Genomic DNA, 16,215 nt, shown 5'->3' with positions numbered 1-16,215 from the left:
AATAGTTCAAATGAATTTTTGACGTCTAAAGCCGTCAATGGCAGTGAATGAGTTAAATTGCATTTTTCTATAGTTTATGGTTTCTATGATAGTGGTGGTATTAAGAGGTGGATTAAGTTGGTAAGTCACCAGGTCCAGGTACAAAAAAGCCCAGTCCACCACAGAGTAGCAGTGGAGCTACTTTACTGTGCATGGAACTTTGCAGAGAAGCATTGTAAGTATAAAGGCTATGACATCACTGTGGGACTTATCACTGTTTTGGCTGTGATGTACTTTTGACATGCTCCATTTTGCAGAACATAGCTTTTAGCATTTAGCATTTTGAGGCTCCAAGAGTTATGTGGTCACTTAATCTAAACAACGGCGATTTCAACCATTTTCAGGTAAACAGTCTTGTAAAAAAGGCCCCTAAGGTCGTACTCACACGAGGCCATTCAAACCTTACCAGACTTGGCCACGATTCCCCCTCCCTTTCCTGTCCCTCGCTGCATGCACACTTTTTTTTTTTTTTTAAAGCATTGAGACTTGATCCCATTTTGTCATTGCTTCACTATACAATGCTGCATTATGTTAATTTCAGTTGGGAAAGGTGGCGGTTGCATGCCATTGACCAAGCTAGTTATAGATACTGAATTCTTTCTATTTTCTATTATGCTTTTGCAAGATGGCGACTATCGTTAATGACTGACAAGGAGCAAATTTGTGCGCTGAGGTCGTTCATGTACGTGTGCCCTTCATGGTTGAAATGATGAATATCTGATGAGTAGCAATCACATTGCAGTAACTGTATGACACTTCTCTGTTGCACATGCGTGTGGATGAGCAATCGTCTAATAGTCTGTAAAGCTCCATTTGCAACAATTTTAAGTCTATCCATTCACAGAAGTCATATTCCAAGACTTAAGGGCTTCATAGTATAATCAAACCCTTTTTGATAGGCATCAGCCATCAGCAATTCCAATAAAAGCTATGTAGGAGAATGTTTAGCCCTGCTAGTGTGTAGCTTTACAGACTACTACTGTATGATATTATAAGTGATAATATTGAAGTTAGAAAGTTGTGCCATGCTGTAAAGGAGTTGAGAGATATGTTTAAATAAGACTGAGTCATTGGAATATCAGAGGAGTGTGAGCTTATCGCTGCGGGCTCCTGACCTTGACACACCACTGCGTGCTAGGAGAGGAAACAACCAGCACCGTTGTCTTACTGAAACCTTCTGTACTACAGTGCCAACTTCCCATCCCATACTATGGATTCCAACTCTTAAATCTTGTGTCTTAGTTTTCCAAAGCACTCATTGAACTCTGCATTTACTGGTGACTCACAAAACACACACTTATCAGTCTCTGTGTGTGCTTGCTCCACTACACCGACAAACATTTTCCTTTCTTGACAATAGTCACATTGTAGCCTCATGAGCGGAGGCCAGCTAGCCGTCCTTTTAGCTAACACCAGACAACAAACACTGGAAAATTACAGTGAACATTTATCGGAACAAAAGGAAGCGAGAAAATTGTACCATGTAAAGCTCATCTACGCAAGTGACAAATTTGGGGGTGCTCACTCTACATCTTTCCCCCCCCCCCCCTTTTTCCTCTTTTTTTTTCTTAGAGCTCAGTATTGTTCATTCGGAAATTTTACCGATTTGACATGTCATGCTCACTCTACATCTATTCCGGTGGTCTGCAACCTGTGGCTCTTTAGCCCCTCTCCTGTGGCTCCCTGTGGATCTCTAAAAAAATTAGTAGAAATTAATTATGATTTTGATTTTGAAAAATAATAATTAAATATTCAAAAAATGTCACAATCCAAATTTTTAAGTTATCAGAAAAAGAGAGATGAAAGGTCGATGAAAAGTTTTGAAAATTACCTAAAAATGTCCAAAAAGTGACCATAAAATGTCCAAAAAGGAAGAGGAAACGCAGAAATTTGCCATAAAATGTCCATGACATTGCCAAAAATGTCAGAGAATTGAATAAAAACAAACAAACTGAAAAGTAAACATTTAAAAAGTAGCTATAAAATGTTCAAAAACAAAAGATAAATCCCCCCAAATTACCATAAAATGTCTACAAAATTGCTTCCCAAAAAGTCAGAAAATTGATTTAAGAAAAGGCAGGCAAGAAAATGTTCATAAAGTATCCATTCATTGTCCCAAAATAAAAGAAATCTTGATAATTACCATAAAATGTCCACCTAATTGCCAAAAATGTCAGAAAATTGATAGCAAAGAAAGCAGAAAAAAGGTAAAAATAAAATAAAATAAAAAAATAACCATGAAATGTACAAATAAAGAAGAGAGGCAGAAAATTACCACAATATATATCCATAAAATTACCAAAAATGTCATGAATTTGACAGAAAAGCAAAAAAAAAAAAGAGTCTAAAATGTATGAAACAAAGTCTGAAAAAGACGAAGGCAGAAGAAAGTGAATGTCTACATATTGGATGCTGCATATTTTATTCTGTTGTAGCTCTAATTAGCTCTTGGGCCATCAGTGCAATCGACTACCACTACTAACACACTGTTTCCATCATCATTCACAATGTTCAAACATTTTGCAGCTCCAGACAGATTTTTGGTTATCTATTTGGCCTAAAATGGCTCTTGGCAGGAAAGGTTGCGATCCCTTCTCTACACCAACCAAAACCAAATCCCCATAAATACCTGTTGAGCACCATTTACAGGCAGTCAAGCTAAATAACCTCTCATTAAATCAGCGAGCGGCATCACACACACACACACTTGTGAGAAACTCTTTTTGAGCCCTCTACTTGTACTCCCCTGAAGCGAATGCATACTAAAAATGTTTTCGATCACTTTCTATAATGAAAGCAGCTAGTGAGTCGAACCAGTTTTTCGGTCTGTCCTTGTCATTATATCATCGTCACAAAGACAACAATGACAAGTTCGTCAACCACACACAAACAATCTAATGAAAAAAGTGAGCGTAATAATAAATGTTTATAATGGGGAAAGTTTCACGTTAAAATAGATCATTATTTGTTTAATATATACACACACACACAAGTTTAATTATGAATTATATTAAAAATAAATAGATGCTACTGTGTTGTTTACATAAGGGTTGGCGCCCCTCCAAATTCTCACGCAAAACAACTTTTGGCATTTAAAACAGAAAAATTGCATACCAAATTTGACTGTTTGGTGGTTGAAGGGGAACAAATTGGATTGATTACACCATAACCCCTCTACAAAGGTAAAGCGCCACTTCCACGTCTATGTGGCTGCTTCTTTCACTTCCCCAAAGAAAGGCAGTGCGTTTCATTTCCTGGTCTAGCACCCTACAGCTAAAAAGCACTGCTACTTTTACACAAAGCCGACGCTGGAGCTGAAAAACCTGTACTTGCAACAGTAGCGACCGCGTCACACCTTTGCACAACCTGGGCCTCTATGGCAATCCACACAATCGCACAAAGGCTCCTTAAATCCTCCCTCCTCAGACAAATATCTCCATAAAGGTCAGGCATGTGAAGAATCTTAGAATGAGGTGACCTGCTTCTATCTAGAGAGGCAGCCGTCATCCACTCACCTCATTCTAACCCTGCTTGGGCCGATTTGACATCTTAGGTCTATTTGACTACTGTGAGTGTTTTTATGTGACCCCAGAATTGGTACACTTCCCCACCTCTGACACACTTATAAGAGGAAATCTTGATCGTTCATGGACATGCACGCACAGTGTGTGTCATTCAATTACTGTAAAGACTCACTGCTAGCCATTCATAATATAAATTAGGGGTGTCAGGCGATTTAACATTTTTTAATCGTAATTAATCACATGACTTCAATAGTTCACTCACGATTAATTGCACATTTGATATCTGTTCTAAATGTACAATAAAATGTACAATCATTTTTTTCTAAGTTTTCATACTCTTGTTAACAAAGTGGGAAAAATGTTAAGTAGAAATATGGCTGCATCTTTTAGTCATTGATACAGTAATTTCATAATAATTCATAAAATTGAGTTAAAATTAAAAAGATGTACTGTACTTTAAAAACGAGTTTGATATTGTTTTGTGTTGGTCTTTTTTTTCTGCCACTAGATGGCATAATTGCGGTGACAGCTCAGTGCATTTTTCTTTTCAGATGAAGAGCTATCTAATCTTTAACATGAAGCAACTTGTGAAATTCTGCACAGTTTTAAAATGGTAAAATACAACTTGACCCCAGTCTCCACAAATATATGCATTATTATTACATTTATTATTGCAAAATTTTGACGTGAACGTGTCTGGAACTCCCCAGTACAGGCTTTTCAAGTAAGGAGCGACCGTTAATCGCAGCGCGTTAAAAAAATTTGTGGTGTAAGGAACTTTAAATGAACTCAAAAATAACACACTCATTTTGACACTCCTAATATAAATACATACAATGACAGGAAATGAAATTTCAAAACACCTCAAGCTTGGTCATGCAATCAGAATTATGTGTACGTACAGCACGCACTGCATAATAATCAATAAATGTGACTACCACTGTCCATAAGAGAAATAAGCATAACTAGAAATAAACCACTTGCAAACGTCGTCAGCACACTCTGTCACAAACAAGAGCATACACGTGCAATGTAGAATTAGAAAATTAACATGATCTCTCCTCTTAATTATTCATGAAAGTGCCACCTGGCACAAAATAAATAAACTAAGGAAGTAAATCTAGAAGTACTTATTTCAAGTTGAAATACATACACAGGTTGGTTATCAAGAAAGGCAATGCAGAACGAGACTAAGATCTCCAAAAGGTCAAAGTTTATCATTACAATCCAACCACTGGGTTGGTCAAATTCCAACCGTCTTGTTTACAAAAATAGGTGTAAATTTAAAATACCCAAATGCGAATGGAACCACCTTCGAGTACTATACCTTTTTATTAAAAGAAAGAAAACAATCAGATTTGTATTTTGCGTACTATAATGAACCAAGTGCTCGAAGGTCCCTGGAAATTCAGTCATCCTATTTCACGACCTGTAATTGTAACGTTAAGTCTGTAACCAAAGGGATTCTCGGGTGTTGGTATACTCGCTACATTGTGATCCTTAGTGGGCGCCAGAGAGGTCAGGAAAAACAAAACCTCTTGTTCCTCCGTCAGTGTAACAGTGCTGGCATAGCTTTTTAATGAACTGGCCCCGTGCCAGGCATTGAGTGACCAGGAGGCCCCTTTCTGGCATCAGGACTCATCATCATCACAGGCTCATGTGGAGAGATCTAATTCTCTGTGCCAGTGTGCTACACTCCAGCGCGTCCTCTTGGAAGTTTGGCACTCATGGACACAACACACATGGAGGAGGTTGCTGTGCTTATTGCTAATAGCAACCATTTGTACGCAAACTGCTCATTGCAAACCTCCGCAGAAGCATGTTTACTGTTAGGACAATGATCATAAATTAAATGTATTGTGAATTTTTGACATAGGAAAGGGTTACACTGCTCAGTACAATATCAACAACCAATCACAGCTCAGCTTCAGAAAACAGGTGAGCTGTGATTGGTTGTTGCCTGAGCCCTGAGCAACTGTCATGTCATCTTCGGTTAACAGCAAGTGGCAAAATGGCCGCCCCCTGAGATGGATGAAAACAGCTGGATTTTGCTTCATAACTCATATTCCACCAATGTAATATTAATCAGAATGTTATGTTTAGACTAGTGAGGTCACATATGCAAGATATTATTGTCAAGAGATAAATTCCCCTTTAAATACTACCCCAAAACTATTAACAAGCATTCGCTAATGTAAATAGCATGCCGCTGAAAGTATAATAGGTAATGAAAATAGACAAATGGCATATTTTCATCTTTCCTGTTCCCTCTCCATAATGCATCTGTCAGTCTTGCAAAAAAAACACTATTTGAGTCAGAAAATCGTTTATGATTTAAAAAATGTGAGTGCATCGGTACAAAAACAAATCAAATTTCCCACTGACTGGAACCGAATCGTTCCACTTTAAAATGTTACGTCCTTGAATCGTATTGAGACATGTATTGAATCTTTTTTTTTATTGGAAAGATGCACACCCTTGGTAGCTTTCCCTATTTTTGCTGTTGCGTTTAGCTTTATGGTCAAACGAGTGGTTTGTAACTTGTATTTATACTTGTGTCAAAGTTAAGAACGTAAAAGTATAACTCAAAATCTATTTTATGATGGCAACAGTTTGACCCTGGAACATTTTCATTCACTTGACATTATTTACTATAACAAAATTGTTACTTGGAAATGAATCACTGAATAGATTGTTTGACTTTTAGGTTCCATTGTACAGTATGTAGACTGTATGGAAAGTATCACAGACAATTTCTCAATATTGTATGTGGAAAATGTGCAGACAAGGGAATAAACACGGCCCTGCTTGTGTGGTTACCATGCAAGCTGTCTTTGCAGAACTATATCTCCTCATCTCCTATAGTTTACTTTCGCTTACAAAACTCTCCGCTTTTGTTGCAGTGGTAATGAATCACATGTTAGCACTATGTACAGCAAAGGTTGCGCAATCTGCTGTCTGCACTCACCAGACAGTTTATTAGGTTCAACTCTAATAAGAACTAATGTAACAAAACTATCAATGACCTTTACAAGATAACCGTTTTATAAAATAATAGCAGGTTATATAACATGTAATGACAATAATGTTATTGCCAATGAGTCTCTTAAGTCTAAACAATATTCTAGGTGTTATGTCTGAACATATGTTCTTATTCAACAGTTGTGGAAATGAAACATCTATGTGCGCCGACATGATTTTGGGCCGAGTGGAAATCCCCTGACGCCTACCCCACTCAAGTTTTGGGTTCACACTTTGAGAAGTAGCAGTGAGCGTAACAGGCCGACTCTCCCTTGTCTGGAAAGTAATCAGCCAAAACTACAAGAATGCTTGCTGCCAGAACACCGTGGACAAAACAAGCAGTACTTTTGTATTTTTGCAAGGGCCGCCTCATTTGCAAAAAGTACTGCTTGTGTGTCTGTTTTTGTTCTGATTGTACCTGTGACAAAGACGTTTTGAGTACTGTTAAATTTAGCAAAGACCAAAATATGCAATTTTGCAGTCAACAAAACTAAAAGAATGTAGAGTTAGCAAATGGTTGCGCCGACTGCGAAGAGAAAACTGGTTTGTGGTTGTGTAGCAGGCATGTGCAAGCTCAGACAAGATTTGCTGAGCACACCTCTGGGAAAAGTCACTTTCAGCAGGTGAGTGCGAATTCTTTTTTTGCCGTTCAAAGCGTGCGTGTTTAAACCGCCTTCATGCGACTGTGCGAGTGTGACCTCACGTCTGGAGAAAGGCCCGATTCACAGAGTCTGAGTGCAGCACTTGGTGGTGTAACACGAGGACCAGGTGAGTTGGTGATTGTATCACGGAACGGGACAGACAACAGCAAAGAAAGCAGACCTAAAGGTCAGCGGGTGAGTTGGAAGCCAGTCTGTTCAAACAGCCGTCCAGTCAACAAACATGTACGCCCGGGGGTGAAGGAGCAACACTGGTTTCTATCAACTTGCCGGAAATGTTATGGTACCGACATGTTTAGAATAGCAACATTTTAGATCCAGTTCCCTCCTTACGATGCGTATTGCTTTGGGTCAACGCAACACTTGAATCAATTTGTATTTATGCATAAACACAGTTTCCTTATTTGACACAATATGAAGATATTCAAGGTGTTTTGACATCCCAACTAGGGATGTAACGATAACGGCAATAATATCATCATCATCATGTCATGATATTAACTCATTCACTGCCATTGACGGCTATAAACGTTAAAAATTCATTTTAACTATTTCTATTTAACATTTTTTCCACTTTTGTTAACAAGACTATGAAAACCTAGATTTTTTTATTGTACATTTAGATCAGATATAAAATTTGTGATTAATTGTGAGTTAACTAGTGAAGTCATGCGATTAATTACAATTAATAGTACATTGCATGAAGCGTATCTTCAGCATCATTCACTTTTGCATTGCACCATTGTCACATTGTTTACATATATGAGAGGTTGACCAGCATCTTGGAACGAATTGTGTTCTATTTTAGAGGTTGCACTTTAATTTCATGTTTCTAAATAAAAAGTACACTGCATTAAGGACAGGGACAAATGTCGCTGCTAGCAAAAGGAGAATGATAGCGTGCGTAATGTGTTCTTACCATGATTGTTTCCTTGAGTCTGGGTTTGTCGTCCTGACCTGTGTCCTCCCTTGTTCCCGCTGAGATGCGCAGCCGCGTGTCCGTCCAAAGCCAAGTCCAACGCGGGGCCGAGCCCTGGGTTCTGCCCATTAGCGCGGAGATCCTTCCTCTTCTTGCCCTTTAGCCAGCCCAAGGCCCGGCCCAGGGAGTGACTGCGCTTTTTCCTCCCCTTTTTATGATGCTTCTCTTGGGCAAAGATCTCAACCACATCGTGGGGAATCAGATCCCCGAAGCCCAGCGAGTCGCGGTTGGACATCCCGCCACTTGCTGGATTTAAGCCCTGAAACGGACACACACAAAAAGAATGGGTTCATCGACAATGCTTGTGTTGTACCTCGGAATCTGGTTGGTACGATTTAAAGCTTTACTGGATAGGCCACAAAAGTAGCTAGAGTGACAATGACGGATTATCAACGATAAACAAGTTAGAAGCCGGGTCCATTTGCGTGCCTGTGTGTGTTACGTTTGCGCTACTCTGTGGGCACGACTCACTAAGCCGACCACATGGCAGCCAAACTCAGTCCCCTCTCCAGCCTCTAAACCAAACTTCGCAGTTCTGCAAAGAAAGGCCTGGCACCGCTCCCTTCATTCCACAACACGGAGTCATAACTCACAAAGCCGCACCCCACAGAGCACACACATCTACACTACACACATGCACAACTACACACTACGAGGCTTAAAGCGGGACAAACAATCCCTCGTGTCTGTCCATGTTCATATCAGAGAACTTTTGAGGTTATTTTCAATCATGTCCGCCGTTTCATCTTTCTCCATGAGCTCATCACCCTCCCTCCTTCACCTCACTTAACTGCTCCTCCTCCTGGGAATTTGCAGCAGTCACTACTGGGCGTCTTCCAGCTGCATACTTTATTGGATATTTATCTACCACTCACAGGATAAAAGTAAGAATGTGCTTCCACAACTACAGCAGTAAGATCAATGAGCGAGGAAGGAAAAATCCAATGAAAGTCGGGTTTGTAAAAATCATAAATCCTGGCTTGATTTGTCAAGATCTGTTGCTCAATTGTTGTTGGCTCCAGCTACGCAGCCAAGCGTGATTTCCCCCCCGAAACTTATTTCAGCATACTGAACAACAATATAACGGAGGGAACACGTGCCCTTCAGCATGAATCACACTGAAAGGAAACATTTCCAAATCAACTCCGGTTGTCAAAGCAGACATGCAGGATAAACAGAAGAACCCATTTGGATGCAACATAAGGAACATTTTGAGCAAATTAACATTTTCGCGATCACATCTTGCCAAAGTCAGTGTGGGAAATTGTGGGAACATGCCTTTAAATGCCATAAAAGTTAAATGTGGATCTGGTCTCTTGGTAAAAGGGTGACACACATCAAGTATGCACACAGCAATGCATGCAGAGCTTCAGTTGTTGGGGGTTTAGAAATGTCTTATTTTCATGTGGCCAAGCTCTACTTGGCTGGAGCATATCGAGATTGAGTGAGTCAGAGAAAGGCCTTTAAAAAGACAATGCATACATCTTTATGAGACAAAATCACCAGGTCGCTGATCCCTATGTTTCTGCTGCTCTAAATTACAGTCATTTAGCTATGACTAACCTATCTATGTGTATTGGATCCAAAAAAAAAGAAAAGACGCCTCTCCATGGAGACAGAGGCTGGTTCCTTTGTTTACAGCCCAGGGAGCGCCACAAACTCCCCGATTATTTTCTCCAGAGAGGAACCAGAAGAGTTCCTCTGTTGTAGGATGTGGCAAAAGGACCACCCAGTGACTTACTCTGCAGTCCGCTCTCAAGGAGTTGACTCACGCTACTATTTCCACGGTTACACTTAAAAGCCTCCAAGTATTAGTCTTGCAAACACATTTAAAGACGAAACGCACACTAAGAATAAAACTGTCAAACCCATGAAATTGATGAGATCCTTTTACTGTACACTCAGTGCAGTGGTTTACACGAGCAAGCCAGACAAAATGTTAAAAATCTTTATTTCTTTCTGTCTTCGTTGCAGAGAGAATCATTTATAAGCACCCCCAACATCATAAGACATAAGTCACAGTACAATATTATTTATGTATCGGACTGTATTCTGCCCTCGCACAACGCAAACACAAGCTGTGTTTTTTCTAGTCCTGCTAAAGTCCTCATGTGTTCCAACATGCTGTTTACTTTTCCTTCACGATGGACGTTAGACTATCACTCTGGATCGGAGACATACTATAGTGTGCACCCTGAAACAATGCAGTGGCACTATACAGGAGATATAAAAAGTATACACACCCCTGTTCAAATGCCAGGTGTTTGTAATGTTTTTAAAAAATGAGAACATTAATCTTTTCTTTTCTTTTTTTTTTTTTTTTAAATACAGCACTAATGTGACCTGTACAACTCAATTGAAAATCATTTTTCAAAAACGTGGTTGCACAAGTGTGCACATCCTCTTGCAAGTGGAGATGTGGCATGTGAATTCAAGTTAAAATATGCCACCATTTAAAGTGCCTCTGATAACACCAAATAAATTCCAACTGTTCTAGTAGGCTTTTACTGATTTTTTTTTCTAGCATAAGCCTAAAGGGCTGTACTACTAACACTGACTGCTACTTCAAATTGTCGATTCATTTTCCCACCTTGATTAAGACGACGTTCACATTTTAGGTCAATTCTTATTTTTTTGCCCATATGTGACACATCTAATTTTTTCCATGCAAAGTGATCAGTACATTTTCAATTTTTTCAAATCCGAACTGGTCTTCATTTGTATGTGGAAATAAATTGAATATGTATCCAATAACGTCTGCAGTCTCTACACTCGGGTCGCACGCATCCGACCTTATATGTCATTAAAAGTCAAATATGAACTGCACGCGGGAGTGGGGCGAGGTACTACTTATGATCATCCTTGCATCATGGACGTCTAAAAATAACCGGGACACGTAATGCAGCATAACTGCTCGCTGGCATTCACGGCATTTTCAGGTTATTTTCTGTCTCTCTCTGTGAGAATGTCACAATATGTGGCATACGGTTCAACAAACACAGCTGTAAGAATACAATTCTAAACATTATTTCATAACATTTACAGGATTCGTCTGCATCATGTTGTCAGAACCATCATCAATGAAATGGTAATAGACCATGAGGACAAATTTCAGCACATTGAATCTATTTGCACATCATTAATAGGAGACTATGGCTGTGAAATGTAAACCTAACTTTGGTAAGTCATGATACTGAAATGATATACTGGTCGATGCAGTCAGTGAAGTTCGTTGTTTGAGAGGCTTTCATTAATCCATTACTCCATGGCATAAACCGTACACTGATAACAGTGTTGTCAGTGAAAACTGAACAGAAGTAGTCAGTAACAGTGGCAACGCAAGATGGCTGCTCTCTGACTTCAGCCACTGCGAGTCCAGGTTATTTTTAGAAGTCTGACGGGTACCTGTTAATTTTATATTTGACTTGAATTTTATCCCAGTTAAAATATGATAAAGTAAACATTTGTGACATGCGCAACAACAACAACAACAAAATCTTCATTGCATGTGAATGTAATGAACGGCCGTGTGAATGAAGCCAAAGACTCGAGTTGCAGCTGAAGAAAAACCCACGATGCTGCTTCCCTCATGCTTCAGTGTAGGTATGCTGTTCTTGCAGTGTTTGCTTCAAAAAAATATTTGGGAATTATGACTAAAAAGTTCAACCTTTCCATACCATAGTCTCCCAAACAAGTGTTACACATAGATGAAACCAAGTTCGATCAATTGACTTGTACAGGTTATAGGTCACATTATTGTAAAATTTGGAATCTTCTTATCTTGGTCGCAGTTTTCTAAAAACCTAGTATTTGAACAAGGGTGTGTTTAGATCCACTACCTGCATTATTGTCCAGTGTACAAGTAAAGAAGAACTTATAACAGTTTATACACTGTCATGAAATCAACTGGGAAAGCGCTGATATTAACAAATGGTAGGTGTTGACCGTCGAGAGCTGCCCGTTCCGAAGCTTGAGGACATGCATTCCAGAGCAAAGCTCTGGTTTTATGAACGCAGGTAAGCAGATAAAAAGAAACTCAAAGCCAGGGCAGCTGCCTTACCTGAATCAAAAGACAAAGGAACGTATTGGGGTGATTAAGACAAATCTGGAGGGACATATCACAAACCTGGCGTTTAAGACAAGCGTCTTGTTTTGCTGAAGAACAAGAGAAGGGTGGAGTCTATTTTTTGTTCAAACAGCTTGTTATTCAAAATCCTAAAAAGATGTGTGTGAAGGGTGAGCTTCAAATTAGCCATTCTTTTTTTTTTTAAGTGGCTTTTTACAAGCCACAAGACGCCATCCACAACTTGGACTAACTTCAGTCGTTTTAATGTGTCAAGCTGAACACACATAGAAACAAAGTAGCTTTAAACGGAACCTCTGACCAAATGAGATCCAGTTTTAAGGCATTCAAAGGCATCTGGGCGGGCATCGACTTGATTTCAAGGCCATCTTCACTGAACATGCATAATTTAAAGGCAGCATAATGTCCTATACCTTTTTGCCTTTTGTTTACATGCTATATTTATGGCTATGTTTATTTTTTGTTGTTGTTTTTTTAAACTCTGGCCAAGGTGGAGATTTTTCAAAACTACAGTGTTTAAGCATTTTGTGTAACTCACAAATTGGGAATTCATCTTCCCTGGTTGAGTCACTATGGCATCAATGGAATTAATCCACAACCCAGAATCATGGCAACAAACAGCCGTCTAAGGCAGTGGTCCCCAACCACCGGGCTGCGGGTCATTTGGTACCGAAAGAAAAAAATTTGCATTATTTTTATTTTTTTCGAAAATGATGTTTTATTTTGAAAAGTGGCCGGATTCTGTCTGTTACATCCGTCTCACTTGACAACTCCGTTGTTGGTGCGACGTTACGGACACCGTTAATAAAGTTGCACATGATTACACAGTAGATTTACGTTCATTATTATTATAGAGAAAATACCACAGTTTTTTTCTTGTCATTTTATTTTGTCTTTATCAGCTAAACCTTTAGATTGGGCAGTGAAAATATTGTCAGACATTAAACCGGTCCGTGGTACAGAAAATGTTGGGGACCACTGGTCTAAGGAACACTGAATACAATAATTTTAATTTGCTTTGTGTACAGTCACTGAGTGACACTCGATATATGGTCATAATAGCATCGCTAAAACAACAAACCAGTACATATTGACTAACAGGGTTGTCATGTTTGACCAAGGAGGCTGATGTTTTTATAAACTTATGATTAGTTACAATAGCCGTCTGTAACTGAATATTATAGTGAATATTATAATTTGAAGAAAAAAAACCATCATCAACAACAACAACATCTCCATGAACTTGTGTAAACCTAAATAATGCAAGTTCCAATTTGGGAGTCAGACTGGCAAGACCGTTTCATGTGAATAAAGCACTGCCAAGAAAAGGGCGTGGCAGAACATAGAGGCAGCCACCTTTGTTTGGATTAGAACGAGCTCAGTTTAACCACGAGGACGTTCACATCTACATGCTGCGGTGCCTCACATGGCCCAGCATAGCAGTCAGCAGTGATCAGCTGGATATCGTTAGTCAGTGTCTGCAAAGGGAAATTAACACAATAGAAAGGTCAGTACTATCCTTAAAAAGCAGTTCGTTTTGGATCCTTTCCAGCCTGCCTTCTCCAGACAAGCAGATGTTTAACTTTGCTTTGTGGAGTTACTATGCAGCACCTGCACACTTCAATCAGAGTGTTTTTCTCATGTTCTCTGTGGAAGACCAAACACAACCGAGGATAGAAATTTCAGTGGACGTACGTATAGAGGTGTGCATCTTGGGGTGTTTACAACTAACACCAGCATATTGAGCTCAAAAGTAGCTCAGAGTCAACTAACTAGCTAACGTGGAATACTGATTCAAGACATCACACTATAAGACAACAAATACATTTTAAGGATGCTCAAGAGTGTACTTTAAGGTCCCTAAGAACTACGATGGTTATTATATACACTAATTTGATCAATAATTTTGGTTGCACGGGAACAGACATTCCATTCATGTTTTTGGCCGACAGCTTCCAAAATAGTCCCCCTCCCCCTCAACCTTTCTCCCTCTGGTGGGTGACTTCAACGAGTTTGAAGGTGCGAGCTGTGGCTGACAGCAGTTCCTACTGTTTATAAATGTGCTTATTGAGTTAAACTGTTCTCCCAACAATCAATCGAAAAAGTGAATCGGTGACTAAATGTCGAGTAGAGTAGAGTAGAGTAGATACCGGAAATGGAAACAAGGCTTTTGGCTCTCCTTTTCCACATGTGAGGGCAATATATTAATTACTTAGACTGTAAATACACTTTGGGGATATAGTGAGGGTAGGATCATCTTCTAATAGCTGACCAATCAATGGTGTGTTCATTAAAGTGCTGTATTAAATTTTGCTGCAATTTCATCATGACAGCAATCAATCAACCAATGATTTCCTAACAATCGACAGAATTCTCAACAATTAGTTATGCCTATTTGTAATCTATACAGACAGCATGGCCCCAAGTGTCAGTACTTTGAAATGACGGTATCGCATCATTTTTGTCAGCTAAATATCACAGTACAGTACTTGGTGGATCACTAATGAAGTTTTTGGTATATTTTATCATTTCAAATAAATCAATTACCCCAAATTACATGGGGAAAAAAAGCATTATACATGCATTTCACTTCCCCCCCCCCCAAAAAAAACAAAACATTGCTTATTGTATCAACTATCACATGACTACTTAATGCTCGGTGGGCCATAAGTGGCCTGCGGGCCATACTTTGCCCACCACTGGTCAATGTCTCATTGGTTTAAAGCCACAATATAGCAGCTCCTTGTCTGTAGATATCACTGAATAATTGACAAAGATATCAAATGACACATGAACATTTTAATGTCTAGTTCATGTTCATTCCACACAGCATCATACAACAAGTCAGACTCATTTTAAGTGGCACTTTTGTCTCAAGCAAAGAGGATAAAGTATCAGGCAGAGATCATGTAGTATTGAATACAACAATGATATAAGTCTATACTGGCATGAATAAAGCAGAATAAGCTACACAAGTACAGAGGTTTGGATGATAATGCAAGTTAGCGTGTTGTGAGGCTACTGTAACCATGCAGCAGCATGTCTACTACCAGAACAGGCTGCATTCCTAAGAGATTGATAATTACCCAGCAAAGAACTCTTCTCTCCAAATTTGCTTGCACACTCCCATCGTCTTCGTCGAACTCGCCCCCCCCTCCATTCTCCCTTTCACCACCCCACTGCATCCCTCACCTCCACACCGCACATCCTCTCATGCACGTGAGTGCCAGACACCAGCCACATGCCGCAACAAGTCAAAGGATAGTGGTGGGGGCATGCATCATTTGGAGATAGCTTTAACATGTCCGCTAGCATGAACTGTTGAAGTATTTTCTCCTTCATCAAACGTTATTCATTTCAACTCTCTTAGTTTTAGTCACACGATTATAATTGCTGTTATTACAAGCCTACACAAGGCCCAAGTCTTCTTTTTAAACCTTTTTTTTTTAAAATGTTTTTTAGATCTGTATGGCAATTTCAAATGATATTCCACCTTTGTCATGTGCCGTAAAAGTCAACCTTAAACATTTCTTGACAATAATGTTATATGTCACCTTGCTCGTCTAAACATGACATTAACATTACATTTGTGGAATATGAACTATGTAGCAAAATCCAGCCATTTTAATCCATCTCAGGGAGCGGCCATTTTGCCACTTGCTACAGTTGCTCAGGGAAAGGCAATGGCCAATCGCAGCTCACCTGTTTTCTGAAGCTGAGCTGTGATTGGTTGTTACCTGAGACCTGAGCAACTGTGATGTCATTTTCACTTGATAGCAAGAGGCAAAATAGCCACCAGCTCAGCTTCAGAAAACAGGTGAGCTGTGATTGGGCGTTGCCTGAGCAACTGTGATGTCATCTTCAGTCGACAGCAAGTGGCAAAATGGCCGCTCCCTTCTGATATTGATC

General features: G+C 39.5%; 1 protein-coding gene across 2 annotated transcripts in view; it reads right to left on the bottom strand.

Moving 5' to 3' along the window:
• LOC144039575 (uncharacterized) overlaps positions 1 to 16,215 on the bottom strand; it is a 32,622-nt gene that overhangs the window by 12,528 nt on the left and 3,879 nt on the right. For both annotated transcript variants that reach the window (XM_077553195.1, XM_077553114.1), the window contains exon 2: positions 8,163 to 8,481. In XM_077553195.1, the coding sequence (XP_077409321.1) occupies positions 8,163 to 8,457 (295 nt within the window). In that variant the 5' untranslated portion in view covers positions 8,458 to 8,481. The remainder of the gene's footprint in view (positions 1 to 8,162; positions 8,482 to 16,215) is intronic.

This window comes from Vanacampus margaritifer, chromosome 1 (assembly GCF_051991255.1).
Source record: "Vanacampus margaritifer isolate UIUO_Vmar chromosome 1, RoL_Vmar_1.0, whole genome shotgun sequence".
In the NCBI taxonomy this organism is placed as follows: Eukaryota; Metazoa; Chordata; class Actinopteri; order Syngnathiformes; family Syngnathidae; genus Vanacampus; species Vanacampus margaritifer.
Note: the sequence above shows the minus strand (reverse complement) of the source record. Positions and strands in the feature narration are given on the sequence as shown.